This window comes from Camelus ferus, chromosome 7 (genome assembly GCF_009834535.1).
Source record: "Camelus ferus isolate YT-003-E chromosome 7, BCGSAC_Cfer_1.0, whole genome shotgun sequence".
Taxonomy (NCBI): domain Eukaryota; kingdom Metazoa; phylum Chordata; class Mammalia; order Artiodactyla; family Camelidae; genus Camelus; species Camelus ferus.
The window spans coordinates 60,242,293-60,265,624 of record NC_045702.1 but is presented as its reverse complement, the minus strand read 5'-3'; the positions used below and the strand labels follow the sequence as shown (position 1 = coordinate 60,265,624).

The 23,332-nt window shown below is 37.6% G+C and overlaps 1 protein-coding gene across 3 annotated transcripts in view; it reads left to right on the top strand.

Moving 5' to 3' along the window:
- The window catches only part of ASB4 (ankyrin repeat and SOCS box containing 4), a 139,313-nt gene that overhangs the window by 58,444 nt on the left and 57,537 nt on the right, over nt 1-23,332 (top strand). For all 3 annotated transcript variants that reach the window (XM_032483977.1, XM_032483978.1, XM_006178526.3), the window contains exon 2: nt 6,297-6,596. In XM_032483977.1, coding sequence (XP_032339868.1) covers nt 6,297-6,596 — 300 coding nt within the window. The remainder of the gene's footprint in view (nt 1-6,296; nt 6,597-23,332) is intronic.

Sequence of the window (23,332 nt, the reverse complement as noted above, 5' to 3'; positions counted from 1 at the left end):
TACACTAATAATCAAAAGTTGACCTGCTAAGCAAATATAAACTTGGATTTTGTGAGGAAGGTAGAACAAAGTGTCTGGAAATTCACTTCTACTCCCCTATCTCATTGAGTAGCTTCTCTCACCTGTGAGACAGAACAGATTTAGAAGCTGGATTCCAGGGCTCGGGTTCAGAGGGCAGGTCTTGCCCCCTCCCCAGCACCTAATAATGATTCTTAAAGTTAGAGAGATCTCATTCTATTTTTGCAGGTTGTTTTAAACTTCATAATCAGATCTTCAGATAAAATCATGTTTTATCAATTAAAAGCATTTCTCTCACATTCTGTCAAGCAAACATTAGAAACATTCTGGTTGGTATTTGCCGTTATCTCTTAGAGAATAGCAGAGATAATGGGTCTTAAAAGCAAAAACAGGCAAACATAATTATATCTACCAGCCAACCACTTTAAAATGGGAATGATATGACGAGAAGTTAAACATATGAACAAGTTTGTAACTGCCAAGTAGAGTAAGCAGTTGGATAGTAAGGGGATGTCAATGACAGGAAGTTCCCTGTGAGCCAAGCACACATTTACAGTGAAAGTGGGTCTCTGAGAAAACTCAGAGCTACTCATATTAGTTCTCACTATGCGATCTCCATACTGGAAACGTGACTATCCAAAGAACAGTTTCTAAAGGTTTTTCTATCCACACATTCTGATTCTCTTTCAGATATATGAACCTTGGCTCGTTAATGTTATGGGCAGAATATCACACTTATCTCTTTGGTAAGAAATTCCCTAGTCAGCAAGGTTAATCAGAGTCTTTTATTAATCAGTGTAATGCACATTAAGTACTTTGTTTATGGCCCACAGCCGCAGGTTCTTTGGTTGACAGTCATATTTTTAATTAAAATGAATGATTTCTCTGAAAAACTCTATCTACTTTACTAAGTAGCAACTGCTTTCCAAATATCTTGAAGCTCTTATTTTCACTCTTTTAATGAATAATCTTTTAATCACCTAATTCTCCTCTCTGCCAGAAATTCACTCTCCTGCTTCCCTATGGCCAGCCCGGGGTTCTTTTCCTTTCCTAGATGGTCAGACTTTTTTCTTTTAAATTTTACATTTCAAGCTTACTTTTTTCCCCCTCCTCTCCTGGGAGGACTCTGAGATTTATCCTGAAAATATTAGCTGTTAAAAAAATACGCAAGAATTGTGCTTCACTCTGTAATCCTTCAGGACTGTGTAAATACTGTGGACACAGCAGAGCAAATGTCTGCTAATCCAGCACGAGCAGCGTGTGTAACCTTTGGCTGTAATAACAGAGGCTTCTCGTGTGTGGGGTTCTTTGGACTCAGATAACATTATAGCTGATAACTGTGGCAGAGCCCAGGCTTAGCTGAAGGTTTACCAGTAATGTGTACATCCCCCCAAACACTGAATGGGAATCAACCCCCTCTTCCAAAATGTGGCCCAAACACTTTGCTTCTTACTGTATTTCCTGAGCCAGGGGGCTTTCTAGCCAGCTACTCAGACATGTCTCTGGTTTCAGATTTAAATTAAACACACACACAGACACACACACACTTAGGATTGGTCTGCGTATTTTTGTAGGGACATTACTTCTAAAATTCCTTGAGAACTTTTACCTACAAGAGATAATTGGCTTAGAGGTGGAGATCATGTAGCTTTCAGATCATTGATGGCTATTTAGAGATTTTGGGGGAGACTAGAGTTTGAGTTAACCTATATCAGTCCTAGTTATACAAACATGGGCACTTCCTGTACTTAATCTCTAAAAGATATTTATCCTCATTTGTAAGATGGAGGCTTTGTCAAGACCCTCTCTAAATCCCCTGCATTCTGATAACTATGATAACATGAAGGATAAATTATATAAACAGATTATATGTCATGGTCTGGGGAAGGTAGAAAGTAACTGTAGATGCTATAAATCCACGTGAGCATGGCCTGCATTTGAGAGTTCTCTGTGGGATTTTTGCCTAGGAGAAAGAGTCTGTATTTCCTCCTCTTTTCCTCTCAGTTAAGCTCATCGCTCAAGCAGAGCTCAAGCAGAAGCCATCACTGCACATAGACTGTAGACCTGGATGAGAGCCGAGGAGTTTACATTAGGGGAGCCAGTGCCTTCCTCACCTCTGGCCCCATCAACTGGCTTAGTTCCTGGGATTTACTTCCCCTATCCCGTCCTTTGTGCAATCTGAGCACAGTCAAAGGGCAAACTGGCCTCTGCAGAGGTGAGCAGAGGGTGCCCCTTTGAAAGACAAAGGCTAAGAATAAGTCACATTCTGAGTTTGGAAGCCCTGGCACAATTCTGCTGTGGAAATAAGCGAGAGTGTGAAAAATGAATCTGCCTGAATAGTTAACTGTATTTCTGTTATGCTGTGGCCATTGGTGGTTACCTTTTGGAGGACAGATTCTGATCTGCTGACAGACCAGCATTGACACAAGTGTGTTAATAGGCACCATATCACTGTGGGTTTTGATGGTGGCTTTACCTCCAGTTTGGTCCTCAGTGATGATAGGTGTGTTGGAAAGGACACTCCTGCTTGTTTCCACACTTGGTACACAGTGACCTGTGGCTGCAGCCTCATTTTAAGGGCTTGAATTATTCAGAAACAGCTTTCTGCAACCCCCTACCAAAGTTCTTCAGTGCAGCTTCAAAATAAACTGCAACAGACCCTGATCTGTATCCAACAATCTGCCCTATTCCTATCTCTCCACTCAGCTCACAAGGGGCACCAGCTAAGGGGTCTTGTTGCCACCCACTATACACGTTCTCTGAGAAGTATGCCATAGGCACAATTCCATTCAAGGGGGTCTGCTGAATTCCAGGACTTGGCTGTCTCTGAGCCCCCATTTACCAGTTAATGATTATAAGAGATGCAGATAAAACTGACTGAAAGGCCAAGGATGACTGATTCATGTAATAAACAGGCAAGATGGATTCTCTAGGTGCTACTGGGAATTTAGGAAGAAGAAAAAAAAAAAAAAACCCAAGCAAATGTATTTCCATATCAGAGATGTGACATACTATAGATGAATTCAGGGTCTTCTTTCCTTCCTCTTGATTTGTGAAGCAGGCTTGGCGCTAAACCTATTCTGCTTCCACAAAGACAAAGACAGATGGAAACCCGGCATTGCAGATATCCTGAGTCCATTAGCTTGGACTGAGGCAGAGGACTTCTGGCTCTAGCAGGCTGAACAAGTGGCAGTTTTCTCATCTGGAAAATGAAAGGCTTGCACTGGATAATCTTCCCTCCAGCACTAACATTCTGTGTTTCTTTGATTTTACATCAAAATGGTGTTTTCTTAATCAGTCCTCTGCTGCTTCCTTTCTGAGATCATTTTTCTTCCCACTGAAGAAGCAGACATGAGTTTCCAATCAGTTGCTGCATAGAGCTGCCTAATCTTTGCCGCTAATCAGCAGGCAAAACACACTCCGGTTTTTAGATCTGGAACCAGCTTCTTTGCAAGAGAGTAGAAGATGCTATCTATGCAAATAGCTTGTAGAGGAAATTTAAGTATTAAGATGACTAAGTGATTCATTCCTCATCAAAAGCAGGTTATATACCATATAGCTTAAACACTATGCTTAGCTAAATAGAAATGTATTTATGGACATATACACATATATTGTGTGTGCATATCTATTTATGCATACACACACAGAGGCACAGAGTTGATACTCCCCAGCCCAGACTGTGAAACTATTTTTGTCTTTCCGGGAAAACCCACATCACCAAATACCTTCCCTTTTTTGTGTCTAAAATCTGGAATTAGTATCTTAGAACTTAATTCTGTTATATTGATACAGATTTCTACATAAATTCAGATAATCCTAAGAGGGTCACACTTTAAACAATTCTCAGTCTATTGGACTTTAGTGTAAATTAACTTTGGATTTCTTTTTAAGGAGCAACTTTGGGTAAGGTGATAGTTGGGAGTAAGAGAAGGCAAAATGGCCCTAGAATTCTGAATGAGATGAAAAAGATTAAAATGTGTGTGTGTGTGTGTATGTGTGTGTGTGTCTGTCTGTCTAGGTTGGAGTTCGGGCTGCAAAAAACCAAACTTCAAGTTGGGAGCTTTCTTTTTCTCAAGATTAATCAATATTGTGCATGACTCTATAAATGGCTTCTTTAAACTAAATTGTTTCCCCCTCTGGGCAGGGGCATAACAGTTAATTTTAATTTTTATTTGTTTTTATAAATAGTAGTACATGCACAAGGTACTATAAAAGCTCAATGGGAACATTCAAGGACAAGTAAATTTATGTCCTTGTCCCCCAGCCTTCAGTTCTTAGAGGCAACCAGTGCAACCAGTTTCTTGTTTTAGATGTTTACAGATATTTTATCCTGTGCTAGCTAGTGTGCACACTCTTCATCTCCCTGCTTCTTTCACTCAATAATGTATCTTGAGATTTTTCCATGTTGCTATACACAGAATTGCCCCCTTCTTTATAGTGACTGTATTGTGCTTTGTTTAAACAGTCTCTACTGTTGAAAATTGAAGTTGTTTCCAGTCACTAGGCATTAAGAAGAATGCTGTAGTGCAGTGTATGCTGTTGTCCGTGGGCCAGGTTGCCAGGATTCATAACTCCCTGGAACTTCATACTCTTCACAAAGAGTTCAATGCAAGTGGCGTTCCTGGGAGTGGTGTATTACAGTGGCCCTTATATGACTCTTCACCCATGAGTGATTATACGTGTAGGAGGAACACCCAGAACTACATGGGTAGTGTTTTTCACTTAAACAAGAGAATTTTAATACCTGATCACCAGGCCCATCTTTAATGTGGCCATCATCTTCTGAGAGCCCTCCAGATGCTCGTTTTTGGTCCCCAGTAGTTGTCACAGTAGTTTAGACTTATTCTGACTTCATCTAATCAGTGAAGAACACAACTTGTACTTTCCTCTTGTTCTGAGCACTATACTTTTATTTATGTAGCTTAAAATTGTACCAGTTTTTGGGTAGCTTCATCCCACTGTTGGCTCATTTTGAGATTACTATCAACTCAAATCCCTAGGTTTTTTCCTCAAATAAATTACCATTTAACCATAATCTGCTTACCTACTTCTTGTACAGTGGAATTCTTACAACCTAAAAGCAAACTTCAGATTTATCTGTGTTTAAATTTATTTTGTTGTTTCAGTCCTAGAATCTCTTTTAAGCTGCTGAGCTATGTCTCCATCTTCATCTTGCCATTAAATATTTCATCTTTATGTACCTTTTTTCTAGTCCCCACTCTTAGTAGGCTTAATGCCTAGGCTCTGGATATTGACATTGAAAAAAAGTCTTATAAAGTTATTTTTTGTAGCTTGTCAAATGTAGAAATTGTTGAATACTTGGGAAAAAAGAGCTAGCTTAGTAGTTAGAAGTCAGAAATAAGAGGGGAAAAGAAAAGAGAGAGAGACAGACAGAGAATATTTCTATCAACAAATGGAAAAATGAATTTAAGATCTCAGTTCTAGGAACAACTATGTTCTCCTGACTAATTAATTTGTGTATAGCTTGTAGGCATAGTTAATTGTGCAACACATCACGTTTTCCTGTTTATTGGCTACTAGGACGTTCAAAGGCATATTTGCAATGTGTTTCTAGTGTACAGAACACGGTTTTATATTTTGGGTGTCTGTCTAACCCTAGACCTCTTTTTATTTTCCTACCTTATTTTTTCTTTGCCCTTATTTTCTAGATCATTTGAAAAATCTTGTGTAAAATTTGTGACTTGCTATAAATTCTTCTTTGATTCTTCTTCAGAAAGAGATATTGTATAAACTGATAGGCAAATAAAATTTTGGTGTGACAATTTTCCAAAGACATCAAATACATTCACACCTTAGCTTGACAACAGCAACAACTATAGGGAAAAAGAATGGTGATGGCATTAAAATTATTAGCTTGTAACAGCTTTGGAATCATTCAATACCAGGATTGGTAATTTAAAAAATTCTTTAATAAGAACTTCAAGAATTTAACTCACTGTGTAAAATAAAATACAATCACTTAAATGTCTCAAACTTAAGTGCCTTGGATAGCCAGGAAGGTAAAGTAAATGAAGGAACAATGCAAGAGGGAATAGTAGAGACAGTGAGAATCTAGAGCCTCAGTCCCATTTAAGTACATCCAGATACACCATTGAACTAAAATTTGTAGATCCATCAGCCACTAGTTTACAACTTCCGAATCATCTCCCAATTTTATAAATGTGACCAGAAGTAAAATACTTTGTAAAAATCCTCACTAAACAGGAAGAAATCCTAGGCCAAGGAGTTAAACTTTCTTTCCCTTTGTTTTTCAGGTTATTGGTTGCCTAGTTACAAATTAAAGTCTTCCTGGGCCACAGGCCTGCATCTTTCTGTCTTGTTTGGTCATGTGGAATGTCTTCTGGTGCTGCTGGACCATGATGCTACGATCAACTGTAGACCCAATGGGAAAACCCCTCTTCATGTGGCTTGTGAAATGGCCAACTTGGATTGTGTTAAGATCCTCTGTGACCGTGGAGCAAAGCTCAACTGCTACTCCTTAAGTGGACACACAGCTTTACACTTCTGTACAACTCCAAGTTCCATTCTCTGTGCCAAGCAACTGGTTTGGAGAGGTAAGCCTTTTCTGGATAGCTGACATTGGCATCTACTTGCACCATCATGGTTTTGAAAATTGGTGATCATTACTTACCTCAGGCAATGTAGTACATATCTCTATGCATTAAGCCTAATTCAGGGGACCCTAAAAATACATAGATAGATACATAGTTATATTGGTCCAGATCATTCAGTGATGATTACATTGGAATCATATTATTTTTTTAATTGTAGGAAACTCATTAATTTGCAATTATTGATTAGCTCCTATGATGTCAGGTAATGTGCTAAGTAAGTAAAAAAGAAAAGATAGCTTCTGTCCTCTAGGAGCTTATATTCTAGTAGGGGAGATGAATACTGACAAAATAAATTCGTAAATATATAATTGTAAATTGAGAAAGCAAAACAAGGCACTATGAAAGAGAATGTCGGGGGGAGGGTACAGCTCAGTGGTTTTTAGCAAGTGTGTGTTTTTAGCAAGAGTCCTGGGTTCAACCCCCAGTATCTCCAGTTAAATAAATAAATAAACCTAATTTCCACCCCCCCCCAAAAGAGACTGTCAGGAGTAAACTATTAAAAAATGTGTAAAGACTTCTCTAAAGATATGATATGTAAGCTGAAACTTTATGAGAAGGAGCTGGCCATTAAAAACAGGAGCCAAGAAGAAAAGTGTAAGTACAGGGAACAGCATATGCAGAGTTGCTAGGAGAGCAAAAAACCTTGCAATATTCAACAGCAGGAAGAGGCCAGTATAGCTAGAGTATCATGGGTGGGTGGTGGGGTGAGAGGGACAAGAGGGTGGAGGGGAGTCCACAGGGTGACATTGGATGTGTTAAATCATATGTGGCCTGCTGGGGGCTAGGGTATGAGGTTTAGAAATGGAGCTACTGAAAAGTTTTAAGCAAGGCAGTGACACACTTTAATTGTCACTTAAAATCATCAGTCTGGAGCTCTGCAGAAGTTGAGTTGGATGAGACCAAGAGTGGAAGCAGGGAGACCAGCAGGGAAGCTAGCAATGGTGTGTAGGTGAGTGGGGACGGTGATGGGCACTAAGGGGCAGGCTTGGGTAGGAAGATTAGAAAGTGGGTTTGCGATATGTTTTAGAAGCAGAATTGGTGGGATTTGGAGATGGGTTAGATATAGGTTGGAGGGGGATGTGACAGAAAATGAAGTTTCAAGAATCATTGCCAGGTTTCCTGCTTTAGAAAATGGGTGGTTGGTGATGCCATTGTTTACAACGGGGAAACCTGGGCAAGAAGCACGATCTGGGGAAGACCGTTACAACGTTTTTAAAATCCACGTTGACAGAGGTATTATTTACACACTGTAGATTCACTGATTTTGGAAAAACAGATAGTCGTGAAACCATTCACCACAATCATCTCAAAAAATTCCCTGATGCCCTTGGTAGTTACTTCTCTCACTTCACCCTCATCCCTGGCAACTGGTGGTTTGTTTTCTGTCCGTATAGTTTCATCTTTTTCAGAATGTCGTATAAATTAAACTATACAACTTATAACCTTTAAAAAAATTTTCATAGTTGAAGTATAGTTGATTTACAATGTTATGTTAGTTTCACTTATACAGCAAAGTGATTCAGTTATACATATATATACACACATATATAGATATTATTTTTCAGATTCTTTTCCATTATAGGTATTACAGGATATTGAATATAGTTCCCTGTGCTCTACAATAGGTCCTTGCTGTTTATCTATTTTATGTATAATAGTATGTATATGTTAATCTCAAACTCCTAATCTATCCCTCCCTCCCCCCTTTCCCCTTTGGTAGCCATAGTTTGTTTTCTATGTCTGTGAGTCTACTTCTGGTTTGTAAATAAGTTCATTTTACCATTTTTTTTTTTAGATTCTACAAATAAGTGATATCATATGGTATTTGTCTTTCTCTGTCTGACTTACTTCACTTAGTATGATAATCTCTAGGTCCATCCTTGTTGCTGCAAATGGCATTATTTCATTCTTATTTTATGGCTGAGTGATATTCATTATATATATATATATATACCATATCTTCTTTATCCAGTCATTGGTTTATGGACATTTAGGTTACAACCTGTAACCTTTTGAGTCTGGTTATCCAGCTTAGCATAATGAATTTGAGATTCATTAATGTGCTTGCACTCACTAGTAGACCTTTTCATTGCTGAATAGTGTTTCTTGTATAGATGTAACACAGTTTATTCACTCCCTAGTAGAGGGGCTTTTGGAAAGCTTCTGGTTTGGGGCAGTTTTGAAAAATAGCTGATATAAACATTTGCAAACAGGTTCTTTTGTAGACATGTTTCATTTCACTGGGATAAGCACCTAAGAGTGTGAAGATGAGTTGTATGGAAAGTTTATAAGAAACTGACAAACTGTTTTCCAAAGTGGTTGTTTTTGCATTCCCACCAGCAATATATACGAGATCCAGTTGCTCTCCATTCTTGTCAGAACTTTGTAATGTCAGATTTTAAAAATATTTTATCCATTCTAATAAGTATATAATAGCAACTCATTATGATTTTAATTTTAATTCCCCTTATGACGAAAGACATTGAGTATGTTTTCATGTATTTATCTTCCTGCTATGTATTCACTTTGGTGAAATATCTGTTCATATCTTTTTCTTCTTTTTTTAACAGGCTGTTTGTTTTCTTATTGATTTGTGGGAGTTCTTTATATATTTTGGATCCTAGCTCTCTATCAAATATATGTTTTAAAAATATTTTAATTCATTCTTTGGCTTTTCAATTTTCTAATGGTGCCTTTAAAAGAGCAGAAGTATTTAATATTGATGAATTCAGTTTGTCAATTTTTATGGTTTGTGCTTTTTGTATTCTAGCTAAGAAATGTTTGACTAACCCAAGTAACAAAGATCCCAAGTAACAAAGATCTTCTCCTATGTTTTATTTTAGAAGTTTTATTATTTCAGGCTTTACTTTTAGGTCTTTGATTCATTTTGAGGGTTTTGGGGTTTTTTTTTTTGCATATGGTGTGAGGTATGGGTTGAGGTTAATCTTTTTTTTATGTGTATAGATGGCCAATTGTTTCAACATCATTTGTTGAAAAGACTATTCTTTCACCATTCAATTATTTTGATATTTTTTGTCAAAAATCAATTGGCCAAGGGGGAGGGTATAGCTCAGTAGTAGAGAGCATGCTTAGCATACATGAGGTCCTGGATTCAATCCCCAGTACCTCCATTAAAAATAAATAAATAAAACTAATTACCTCCCCCACCCCCCAAAAATCAATTGGCCAAATATGTATGAATTCATTGATCTATATATCTATTATTGTGCTTATCCTCCACTGACCTGATTGCTGTAGCTTTATATCAAGTCTCAAAAGCACATAGAGCGAGTCCTTCTAGGTTAGTTTTAAACATGAGAGGTTTCAGACCTTTTTGAGACGTCCAAGTGAATATGTCAAGGATGAACTTGACATAAAAGTATAGATTTCAGAAAACATTTCTGGACTAAAGCAGTAAGATTAGGGATCTTTGACTTAGAGGTTGTATTTGAAGCCAAGGAAATCAATGAAAACACCTGGATAAACAGTGTGGAGAGAGAAAAGAGAACTTACAACTAAGATCTGACAAATTCTTACATTTAGATGTTGGCAGGATGGAGAGGAGCCAATAAAAAAGAGTGAAATGGATTGATAAATAAAGTGGGAGAAAACCCAAGAGCATTTTTGGCATCAGAGAAACTAAGAAAAAGACAGGTTCAAGAATTGGGGAGTGGTCAGCTGTATTGATAGCTACTGAGAGGTTTATTTAGATGTTCATTAGATTAAGTGACAGAGTTAACAATGACAAAAATAGTTTTAGTTAAATGGTGAGTGCAGAGCCAGGTTAGGTGTGAATGGGAAGTTAGAAACTCAAAATGCCCTATGCTGACAAAATCGTTAAAAGAAGTTTGGCTGTAAATATGAGCGTAAGAATGGTATGATTGCTGAAGTGGGTGGAGGAGTGTCATAGAGAGTATTATCGATAGCTGAAGATAAAAGGAAATATTTGTACGCTGAAAGAAATGATTTATAGAAAGCAAACAGCTGAAGACGCATGAGTTAGGATCATTGAAGATCCAAATCTTAGAGAACTTGAGATGGGATGAAATTCAGAGACCATGAAACACATCCTCATTTTAAATAACTGGGCCAAAGCAAAAGATGGCCTTAAGGCCAGAGCATTTGTAGATTTCGTTGTGGTAAGATGGGGGAGTCCGTATCTGATGATTTTCCCCCTTCAGTAACATGAGGCAAAGTCATCAGCCAAAACAAAAGTGGGAAGGGTAGAAATTGGTTGAGAGAGAGGGGAAGATATGGAAAGGTCCTGGGGAAAGAATGGGAGAATCTGCTTGAAAATGCCATAGCCTTTTCAACCTGTGAGAATGAAGGGGGAGGGAAAGATCAGCCTGGCTTATTCTCTTCACCTGCCCTGAGAGGAAGGGTCTGGTGCAGAGACACAGGAAGAAGGATGGGCATCTTCGCTTGTCCACCTACCTTTCCATGTGTGGCCACCACCGCCTTTCACACTTACTTATACATTTATTTTCAGATTTAATTTTTATTTGTATATATATTTTAATTAGGTAATTTAAACTTTTAATCTATTTTTAAAATTTTTAAAAATTTAAGAAATGATATATTTGTTTCATTATTGACTTTTTATATCACTGCCTTTCCATGTGACTTTGTCAACCACAGACAGACAGTGAGCTGCCAGCCCTGTCTCTCCTGAGAGGTGTTACCAAATGGCTTTCCCAGAGGACACGGTTATTCCCCAGGTCCTTTATTCCCATCAGAGGATGGAGGGAGATCTGTCTGGAGATGGAAGGAGTAATGAGGTAGGGGAGATGGAGCAAGGCTCCCTGTGGGCTGACACAAAGAACTAGACTGATAACAATCAAGAAAAAAGAGTGGAAGGATGTCCATTAAAGATAACTTCCTTTTCAGTACTATGGCATCAAAGGCTGAAGCCATAACAAGAAAGATAAATCAGGGAAAACAAAAATGTTCAACGTCTGTGTGGCAAACAGATCATAAAATTAAAAGGCACTCATAAAACTGGGAAAAATATTTGTGACTATATGACAGGGGGCTCATACCCTTAAATATAGACAGAAATTTTAAAAATTTAAGTTAGGGAAACTAAGAAAAAAAAAATGAAAGGACCAAGAACAGGAATAGGTAGTTCAGAAAAAAACAAGCATATCGATGACAAATAAAGGTAACATAATGGTCATCTGTATTGGTATCAGTAAAATGTCAATTAAAATAAGAATTAGATGCTTTTGTTGTATTTATTACTTTAACAAAGGTACAAAAGATGATAACACCTATGTTGACAAACACATGGGGCAGTGGTCTCACACACGCATTACAGACTGTAAATGGGTACAGTAAAGGGCAATATCAAAAGCTTAAAACCTATTTTTCTTTAATTTTATTTAACTTTTTTGGGGGAGGAGGTAATTGAGTTTATTTATTTTATTATTATTATTTTTTAACAGGAATTACTGGGGATTAAACCCAGGACCTTGTGCGTGCTAAGCATGCATTTTACCACTAAGCTATACCCTCCTCATAAAACCTTTTTAATTCAGAAATTCTGCATCTAGAATTAGGGACTAATTCAGCACCTTTTGGCTCAAGACTTTCATTAACGTAGGGTCTTAAATTCAGAGTTCGGTTATATCGCCAAACAAGGTTATACATTGAGTTGGAGATAACTGATGAGAAAAAAGGCATTTACCATGTAGCAGAATTGTGCTTGGTCACGTGATTTGCAGTTTACTAGAAAGTAAGAGACTTTCTCCTTATTCTATAAGAGTCTTCAAAATAGTGTAGTTATAATGTGTTTTATTTTATATTTTTGCAATAGATGTTTTGATTGGTTAAGGAATACATTTAAAGTAAACCATAATTTAAAAAATATATATTGGCATTTTTCATTTTTTAATGTGCTTAGAGTCTCAAAAAAAGTTCCCTGATTTCCTTCTGCCCTCAGAGAGTCATTTGTATTACTGAAAAAGTTAAAAATATTTTCATATATAATAGAAAAAATTTAAGCTGTGTTACCTCCATACCATACAGACATTAAAAATCATGTTGTAAAAGAATGTTATTGACATAGAAAGTTTTTTTTTAAACTAGTTTTTTTTTAAAAACTGTAGCTAAGCAACTTCAAAAAAGCAAACTTATTATTACAGATCCTTACTCCTAGAATGCTAAGTGCTTTTTTATAAGTGTCGTACCTGGAAGATACATCAAAACAAAATAAAACTGAGAATCAGATAACTGGGGAACATTTCACCCATTTTATGAATGAAGAAACAGAGAAGAGGAGAAAAGAAGTGTTTGAAGGGAAATCTTCTAGTCTGGAAATTGTAGAAGACTGCCAGCATTTTGCAGCCTTTTGGGGGGCATTTTTATGTCTATAGTCTCTTGGACAGAGCTTGGCACGTAGGATGTACTCAATAAATGGTCCCTGACTGATCTGGGAATGGCTCCAGGAGCCTGAGTGCTCGGAAGGGAACTACTGCCATCTAGTAAATGGAAACTGTTATGTTCATGGTTAATGAAATGCTGCTGTTGGTCAGTTTTAGCCTCTCAGTCTCTGGGGAGACAGCTGAGGGATGAATTTTCTCTCTCTCGGATTATGTGGTAGGCACTTTGAGAAGTTACATGCATCACTTTGTAGCTGGACAGAGGGAATTGAGACAGCACACAGACAAGGAAAATAAGTCAGGCTAACATTAAACTCGGGACCGGAGAAGTCCATTAGAGGAAAACCAATGCCATGGCAACTGAAGACCGATGTAATTTCATTTGCTATTTAATGGGCTCTTTGTGGAAAAGTGCTCTTTGTGGAAAAGGCTAATTGAGGCCAAAAAATTGCATGCAATTTTCTCTTAAAGGATTTTCCCCTATTTTTCCAATGTTGCAGAGCCTGCTTTGTCCCTAAGCTGGATTTTGTCTGCTATTTTTCTGTTTGCCTTTCTACTTAATGCCCCCCATCTTCTGGCCTTTGTTTCCTTTGGTATTAGTATAATAGTGTTCATCAGTTGAGAGGGCTTATTTACCTCAGTGAAAATGTCCTCTCCGTGAATCCTGCATTTCCCTACGAATAAAGAGAGTCGGGTCAGGTTTAGCTGGCTGAAAAGCAGCATATTATTTCTTCCTATTCCCTTTCGTAAGAAGAAAATAAAATCTTGTTTTACTCTGCATGAAGCAAATCCTGACAGTTGAAGGAAAATTTGTTACTGTAGGAAAGCCATACAAATTCAAATATTTCCTAGCAAAATGTAGCATGAGGGCAATGTAAAGGAAACCATGCCTTTTAAAAGACTGTCCCCTGCTACTTGGTATGACAGTGACACAAGATACCTGTGCGTTAGGAAATTCCCTATTCAATGATGCATACACAGTTAAGACAAGACGTCATTGGACTTCACTTTAGTTGAGAAATAGACAATGCCTGCTTGATAGACACCTCTCTCACGTCCATCATCTTCCGTCTTTCCATCTCTTATGTTATACTTAGTAATAGCACAAATCTAATCCTTCTAGTCACTTGCAAACAACCTTGGGGATTTTTGCCCCATCTGCTATGTGGTTAGGACCACCTGTACAACATGAATTTAATATTTTCTTCAAATTGACATTACTTACTAAATTTAATTTTGAAGGAAACTTTATATCACTATAAAAATTTGATTCATCACTATAAAAAATGTGGCAAAATCCCTTGCAAGACACAGAAGGTAATAGTAACAGTAAATAATGGGCAATCCAATTCTTGACCTCTGTCTATCCAAAGACCTTCTTCTCTCAGATAGCAGAGAATGACTTTTAAAAGCCTCATTTACTGGTTGCTGCTTTTTCTAGAAGCATTGTTTCCAATCCTTTGCTCTGAATAAGTGAACTTGAAATTTGTTTGCAGGCCATCTCTCACACCCAGTCAAGCCACGAGTACTCTGGCCCAGTGAAGAATGTTCCCTGTAAAATCATAGCACACTTAGGGAGGCACTGTCTTACGCAGGGCTTTATAAAGTTGACTGGTCTATTTAGTGGTGAATTTTAGAAGCATCCCTTTAGAATCGGGAGTGAAACAAGTTTGCTAGTCTCACGTCTCACACCTCCATCCTGGAGGTCCTAGACAACATAAAGAGAAAAAAAATAACAAATAAGATGTAAGAAGATTGGAAAGCAGAAAGCAAAACTGGCATTATTTCACACAATGTGTTTGTCTAGATTAAAAAGCCCAAGAGAATTTAAAGTTAAATGGTTAGAATTCTTAGTTGGGTTCAGCAGAGGGACTGCATTTTGAGATCAATATACAAAAATCAATTGTATTTCTATATACCAGAAACAAGTGGTGAGAAATTATAATTTTAAAAAGGATGTATTTATAAAATCACAAGAAATTTAAGGGACCTAGAAAATACAGTCAACAAAAGGGTGGAAGAAATATAAAAATTGATTAAAAGACATTAAGAAGATACCACCACATTCAAGGTTTATTATGAAAAATGTAGTTCTTGATTACTCCCTCGTCAGAGGCAACCACTTTCACTTCTTTAAGCTGATTAGTTTGATATTTATCTCCATATTGCTAGATAAATACCATTTATCTGTGCCTTAAATTGCAAAGAATAAGTCACAATATAGTTTTCTGAAAATCTATTGACTTAGCATAATGGAAGATGAAGAGCTGGGCTCCTTTTTCCTCCCTTCCCTCCCCATCCAGGTACCTTTCCCATCCCCCATCCTCACAATATAATTCATCATAACTATGAGGCTTGTAGTAAACTAGGATAACTTTCCCTTCTTTGTACAAGATTTTGTTTTCTCTGGAGTTACTGCCTTATTTTTTTCATTTGCTTGTTTGTTTGTTTTTTTTTCCCCAATGGATCATCATTAGTTTAACCACAAACCATTTGCCAGTCGTTTTAATCTTTTCTGAAAATCTTTCAATTCGACAGGTACTTTTTCAGTTTCATTTCTTGAAGAAAGTTCCTTCTGGAGACTTCAGACCTATTCCAACCACCATCGTCCTGGGATCTCCATTCCCCATCATCCTGGCGATTCCCTTTGCCTCTCCCTATGTTGTATTTCCTGTTTCCTGGATTCTTGCTTTGTTGCTTGTTTGAATTGAGTACCTCCTTTAGTAGATTGCTGAGAAAAGGTGCTGGAAACTATTCATGCATTTATTTCACCCTGACTTGACACATAATTCTAGACTGATAATCATTTTTCTTTAGATGGTGCAGGCATTCCTCCATTGCCCTCTAGTTTCCAGTACTACTGGTGGAAAGTCAGAAGCTGTTTTATTTCCTCATGGTTTATGTGTGACCTATTATCTTCTTCTCTGAGAGGCCTGGGATTTTCTTTCCGTTTTTGGTGCTCTGGGATTCCATGGTGATGTGCGTTGGGGGGTTGATTTTCACCCTCTGTACTGGGTTTTTTCAATCTCAAAATGTTCATGTCTATCAGTTCAGAGAAATGTTTCCTAATTATTTCCTGAATGAATTATTTTCTTCTGTTTCCTGTATGGTCTCTTCCTTGAATTGCTGTTATTTGAATATTGTACCTTCTTGACTGTCCTTTTAATTATCTCATATTGTCTCTCCTTTTTTTACATTTCTTCATCTTAATGCTCTGCTTTCTGGGAGATTTACATTGTTTTCCTCAGTTTCTTACTGTCTCTATCTTCCATATTAAAGGCTTTCCTTAGGTGTTTTATAATCCTTAGCTGTCTGCTGATATTTAAAATTGAGTGACTAAACACTGATACGGAGTCTGCGTCTATGAGTGGGTTTAGTTGACTGTCGGCTTCAATATAGGGGATCTAGACAGACCCTTAATTTGAGGAATTGCTGACATAATATCTCTAGAACTTTTTTCCTAGGCTGGTCAGATTCTCCAAAGAAATCTTTCTGACTTCTTCCTGGAGGGCTAAGTCCTGACTGCCAGTATTCTAGGTGCCCAGGTGGGGAAAAGGGCTTGGAATGCAAATGTAGTATACATGCCTTCTAGAATGCTCTGCCCTTTCCTCTTGACTGAGCTAACTTCTACTTCTACCTAATGTGTTAGTTCAGACATCAATTCCAAAGATCATTCCCGAAAACTAAGTTAGGTTCCTATGTAATTCTGTATTCCCATGGCACTTTTTAGTTTTCCTTCATGGTACCTATGTTTTATTTAATTCTTTGATTAGTGTTACACCCCTCACTAACCTCTAAAGTTTCATAAGAACAGAGTTTTGCTCAGCATAGACCATGCATAGTAAATATTGGTCGTTGATTGTTGCTTGAATTGGTTATTAATTGAGTATTCAAGAAAGAACAAGTATTAGAACTAGGGAGGGCAATGCGTTTGAATCAGAGTGACTCCATGACTATTACTGTCGGAATGACTCTGGGTTTGTGGTCTAATGCACTCATTACTTCTTTTCCTATGTGAAGAGAGAACGAGTCAGGATGGAGGGAGAAATCAGAAGTGTCAGATACCACTGAGAAATCTAGTAAATTGAGGGATTAAAAGTTTCCATTTGGAGATGAAAAGTTTCCATTGGATTCAGTGACATGGATGGACTTGGAGATTGTAGCAGTCAATTGAGTGATGGATGCAGAAATCAGAATGAAGGGGACTAATAATGAAAATAGGTAGTCTATGAGTGTGAACAAGACTTTTTAAGAGAGTTTGTGAAGAAGAAGCACGAAGGCAGATAAAGAAGAAAATGCCTTTGAGAAATTTTTCCTTCTAGATGACAGAAACCCAAGCATTTAAAAAACTGGTGACAAAATCCACTAGTGAGGCAGACATTGAAGAATACAGAGGTAAGAGGAGGGATCAATTATGGTGTGAGGATTCTGATGACTTTGGGGAACGAGATCTAGAACCAGGTGGAAGGATTGACTCTGGAGAGTAGAACACCTATTCTATTGTAACCGGAGGCAAAAAAAAAAAAAAAAAAAAAGAGAGAGAGAGAGAGAGAGAGGATGGGAGTTGACTTGTGGGTAGTCAGAGACTTTTCCCCTTGAAAGGTATTTTCTATGTAAAGTAAGAGGTAAGGAGATCTGGGAGTGAAAGAGAGGGGAAAGGGTTAATGGATTGAAGAAGCGAAAAATTTTGAAACAATTATTATGGAGAAAAGGGGAAGAAGTTGAGCAGAGAAGCATTGGCTTGCTGAGCAGTCTTACGGATGCAGTGGAGTTTTTATGTTTGACTTTATGGTGTTACCAGTCTTGTACAGGTGGCACTACATCTGTAGTGTGATTTTTGTCTCACAGCACACAGCTGCTTGGGTGCAGGTGCTGAGACAGTAGATAATTGGATTTGCTCAGGATTAGGTTCATTCATAGCACCAGGCAAGTGCTATGAAGAGTTGGAGGTAGTTTAACGTCTTGGTAAAAGAGTGATTGAAGTGATGACGTATGGAACTAAGCTGGACAGGGAGGGGAGGGGAGGGGAGGAAAGTAAGGAACATCTAATGGACAAAGAGAACACAGAGAGGGGTTCTAATGAAACCAAAATGCGAAGGTAGGCAGTTATGATGCAGAAATTTGTGATTTCTGGAGACTGATCAATTTCAGGTAATGACTCAGTCCGGGATGACTGAGTCACCAGATCAGAAAGGAGTGGGTGGGTGTCACCAGATCAGAAAGGAGGAGAAAGTCACAGGTAAGAATGAGTTCCAGAAACAGACAGAATATTAAGTGGTCATCTGAGTGATTGTTAAAGTCACCCAGAATTTTTACAAAGAGGGATAATGTGAGTCAGGTGCCAAAATCTTCAGAAACTGATGGGGAGATAAATATATTCAGGAAGGAAGGTAGGTGGTATAAAAAAGCAGAGCTCCAAAGAAGCAGTGATGTTCTTTTTATTTTTATTTTTAATTTTCAAGAGAATTAGGGAGTAATTGGAAGCAGGAATAGGGAGTCAAATATATTAAAACAAAAACAAAAACAAAAACAAAAACCACCCAGCTATATACTGCAGGCCAGAGTTAAGCATCCCACATACATTCTTTGAGCTTGGAGCAGGGCAAAGCTAGGTTGGTTGCCATGGTGACCAGCGCTGTGTCTCCGGGCTCATTAATCCTGTGTTCCAAACTAAGCACTTAGCGATAGCTTCTGAATAAATGCAACAAAGCTCTGCATACTGAAAAGGGCACATTCATGTTAAGCAGGGGAAAAGGTTTTCAATTTCATTCATTAAACTAGAGTAAATAATTTAATATCTTTGTGCGTCAGTCCTCCTAGCTAATGAATAAGGATAAATGCTTAATGGAAAATCTAGCCTAATAAAGTTAACAGCATTGGCTCTACATATAAAGGAAATTGATGTTGCCAGTATATATGCATATGAAGAGGAAAATGGAAAGGGAAAAAAACATACATTAAGCGTCTAAGATGTGGAATGTCAGGTACTTTAAAATAAAATGTCTCATTTAATCCTCACAACCACCATGTGAGATTGTTCTTATTATTCATATTACTCTCTTCATTTTATAGATGAGGAATCCAAAACTCAGAGAGGTTAAATAAGGCCCCAGCTCACACAATTGGTAAGATTTAACCAGGCTTAATTCTGTCTGCTTTGGGTCCATGATGGTCCTACGATGCTTTGCTGAAAATTGCAAACTGCTTATCCTTCTGGGACATTTGGCTAATTAAAAAATTAAGAGAGAAGTTTGTGCTAAGGTGACACTAAGTGCTATGAAGAGTTGGAGGTTATAAAAGAGAAGTTTAAATGCTGTATTAGAATTCCATTAGCTTAAAAAATTTTCAGTATCATAAGATGTTTTTAAAGGCTTTTCTTGAAAAAAAATGAGAAGATAGCTGGGTATATTTAACTGCATTTAATTAAAAGATGTGAAGAACTGTCCAGGCTTCTTCCAAAATGAGTCCTCCCAAAGCAATCATTTATTCCCCACTTCACCACTTGCTAGTAAATAGAATGTGCATATACATATATGTGTTTATATATATACTAAAAAACAAATTTAAAAAAAATAAGGTTTAGGGGGAACGTATACCTCAAGTGGTAAAGCACATGCTTAGCATACACAAGGTCCTGAGTTCAATTCCCAGTACTTCCACTAAAAGAAATGAATTAATAAACCTAATTACCACCCTCCCAAATCAAAAATTTAAAAAAAAAAAGATTTGGAGCTGCAAAGCAGATTCTCAATACAGAGGCTAATTTTTTTTCTAAGTATAATGCCTTTATTTGGGTTTTCTGGATTTGCTTCAACAAAGATAGAGATAAGTGATTTAAAAAGATATATTAAAAATCCATTAATTCATTTTCTTTAAATTAAATTCTTTAATTAAAAGTAACACTTTGATCAATGTCCAATTCCTGCCTCTAACAAGGTTAACATAGCAAGGTTTAAACTAATAGAAACAACTAGTGCAAGTTAAATATCCCTGTCACTAAATTTGGCTGTTAGCATTTTTTTTTAATTCAAATACTCATTGTCTTGGTCTCAGCTATATGACTGTCCCAGGTCTATTTTCTTAAATTTGGATTGCTTACTACGACCCCAGATCATTCCCAAGTGCTTCTTCAGAAGCAAAGTGTTAATTCCAGCGCTGTCTCTCCGTTAGTATTATAGTTTCCTTCTCCAGCTGGCTCTCGCTACTTTAAATTCTCCTATCAAAGGCCATATGTGACCTGTGTTGTAAGTTTTCAGCCTGGATGTTTTGTCTTTGTTTCATAACTAGATGCATTTGAAACCAGAAATTGAAGAATGAAATTTCCTTGGTCCTGCACTGCTTTATTTTTATTTATTTTTTCCTATCAGCACTTCTCTAATTTGTTTCTTACTTAGAGAAGGCTGGATTTTATTATCTTCTGAACATTTTAAACACCATTTAGCAAAAGATATCAGCTTTGTAAACAGAAATGCAAGTGTTTACTTTGTAATCTACATAAGCAATAATTTATGGAAGATAATCTAAACAATTTTAGAAGGAGAATCAAGGGGCCAGATTTGGAGGTAAAATGGTTAAGTGAGACAAGAGCCTGGCGCTCCCATCTCAGCTTTCCATTAAAGCCAACCAAGAAAACACCCAAAAAAGAGAAAGTAGCAAAAGCATTGGAATTAGAGCTAAGAATCAAGCATATGCCAGCTTCCTGAAGAAGTTCCTGCTAATTAGAAAGCTAATGGGAACAGAATAAGAGTGGACTCTCTCTTTTCTGAGATAAAACATCTCCCTGGCAGTTAGAAGAGGTATTAGCCAACTCCCACCGAGAGCCACCTGAGGGCTGAATACTTCCGGGGAGGCCTCTAGAGCATCCTTTGCCTTTGTTTCCTTGTGCCTTAGAAGTCCCGGCAGCCCTCAAACTCTTCAATTAAGAGAGCCAAGCAAAGAACCAAGTGGTAAAGGCAGGAAGTAAATCCACTTCTTGTAAGCAGAGTTGGATTAACTTGGGCTGTGGCAGGGGGAAAAGATTGAATAAGACCCCTGGTGAAAGGTCAGCTGGACTTAATAATAATAACAACTGGATATGGCATTTCTGTTGCATGCCTGGCACTTCATCCATATTCTCATTTAATCCTCACAACTATCCTATGAGAGTACTATTATTATCTCCATTTGCAGATTAAAATACTGAGCTTTAGAAGAGTTGCTTAGTACTAAGACTAATTCTTTAAATTAATTTATTTTTTATTGAAGTATAGTTGATTTACAGTGTTGTGTTAGTTTCTGGTGGTGATTCAGTCATATATGTATAATACATACACATACTATTTTTCATTATAAATGTTCATTTCAGCATTCAAGATGTTGAATATAGTTCCCTGTGATATACCATAGACCTTGTTTATTTACTTTATATATAGTAATTTGTGTCTGCTAATCCTGAACTCTTAATTTATCCCTCCCCTATTCCTTTCCCCTTTGGTAACCATAAATTTGTTTTCTATGTCTGTGAGTCTATTTCTGTTTTGTGAATAAGTTTATATGTCTCATTTTTTAGATTCCACATATAAGTAATATCATATGATACTTGTCTTTCTCTGTCTGGTTTACTTCACTTAGTATGATTATCTCCAAGTCCGTTTATGGCTGAGTGGTATATCTATATCTATATCTATATCTATATCTATATCTATATCTATATCTATATCTATATCTATATATCTACCTATCTCACAACTTCTTTATCCAGTCATCTGTTGATGGACATTTAGGGTGCTTCCATGTCTTGGCTATTGTAAATAGTGCTGCTGTGAACATTGAGTGCACGTATCTTTCTGAATTGGGATTTTCCCAGACATTCGCCCAGCAGTGAGATTGCTGGATCATATAGTAAGTCTGTTTTTAGTTTTTTAAGGAACCTCCATACTGTTCTCCATAGTGGTTGCACCAAACTATATTCCTATCAAAATTGTGGGAGGGTTCCCTTTTCTGCACACCCTCTCCAGCATTTATCCTTTGAATGCAGGTTGACCTCAATATGATTTTTCCACTAGGTGGCGCTGCCCCTCCTTTGCTGCTCAGAACCCTGACAATAATGTAGCTTAGTCTTGGGACTGCCCAGTTGCCCTGTTCTGTGAATCTCCAGTAAGCCTGCTGCTTCCTCGGCTCCTTCTAGAACTGCCTTGCTCACAATCTCTGGTGAAGGGAGAGCTTAGATTGTTACAGGATTTCGGTTCCACAATAGATTGATTACCAGATCTAAACTCAGCCTCAACTCTTAGACTCCCTCAACTATCTCTCCAGTTCAACCATCCACTCACATTATCGCATCCTGGCTCTTAATATTGCTCCATTATTTTCACTTCTTATTTTTCAACCATCATTCCCTCAGTTACACTTTACCAGTTCTTCAGTGACATAGTGACTTCAGTTCTTTGCACCTCTTTTAATCCAGGTCTCCCAACCCATACCAGCTTTATCTCTTCCCCTGCTTAGCCTGGGCTTCCTGGTTGATGACTTGAACTATTCTTTCACTAACATTATGACTTCTTTGCACGGCAGGGTTCTTCTGGGCTAACACAGACCTGGGTTAATACACTTAATCCCTGCTTGCTGTTAACTGTTTAAATGTATGTAAAAATACATTTAAAGTTAAAAAAAAATTAGTTATGTAAACTAAATACACCAGCAAACTATAAACCAAAGAAAGAATGAAATTTCTACTAATTACATCATCAAAAGGAATGGACTGGGGTGTACATAATAGATGAGATTCCATGTGCTGTATCCGCTTAGACAAAATAGGATAGGTGGCCCTCCTTGAGAGAAAGAGGTTGACTCCAGTCTTCAATATCTGGCTTCAGATTCCTCCTCCTCTTAACTTCATCAGTCTGTGTCCATTGAGAATACAACTCACAGCATGCAATATGTCAGGAATTAGAGAAGATCTTGTATTCTCAGATGATTAGTCACCACCTGTTTGACAGAGCTCTGAAGTGTGAAGATGGTAAAAAGAAGTCCAACTGGGAGTCTATGAAAATTACACTGGCCCACAGGGAAGGAACGTTACCCTGACAACTCAGGAGAAGATCATTCTGAAACTGCTCTCCTGCAAGAAACAGACAAAAATTTTGAAGCCCTCTGCTCTGTTCCATCCAAAGTTTGAAGGGGACATGGCTTATGAAACCTAAACAGGTAACGGTCTGAGATAAAGGCAGAGATGCAGAGGGAGACGGGGGTGATGAGGTCCCTCATTCATCAACCTCAGGGGCTGTCCCAAACCTTTATGTAGTCGTACTTCTAGTA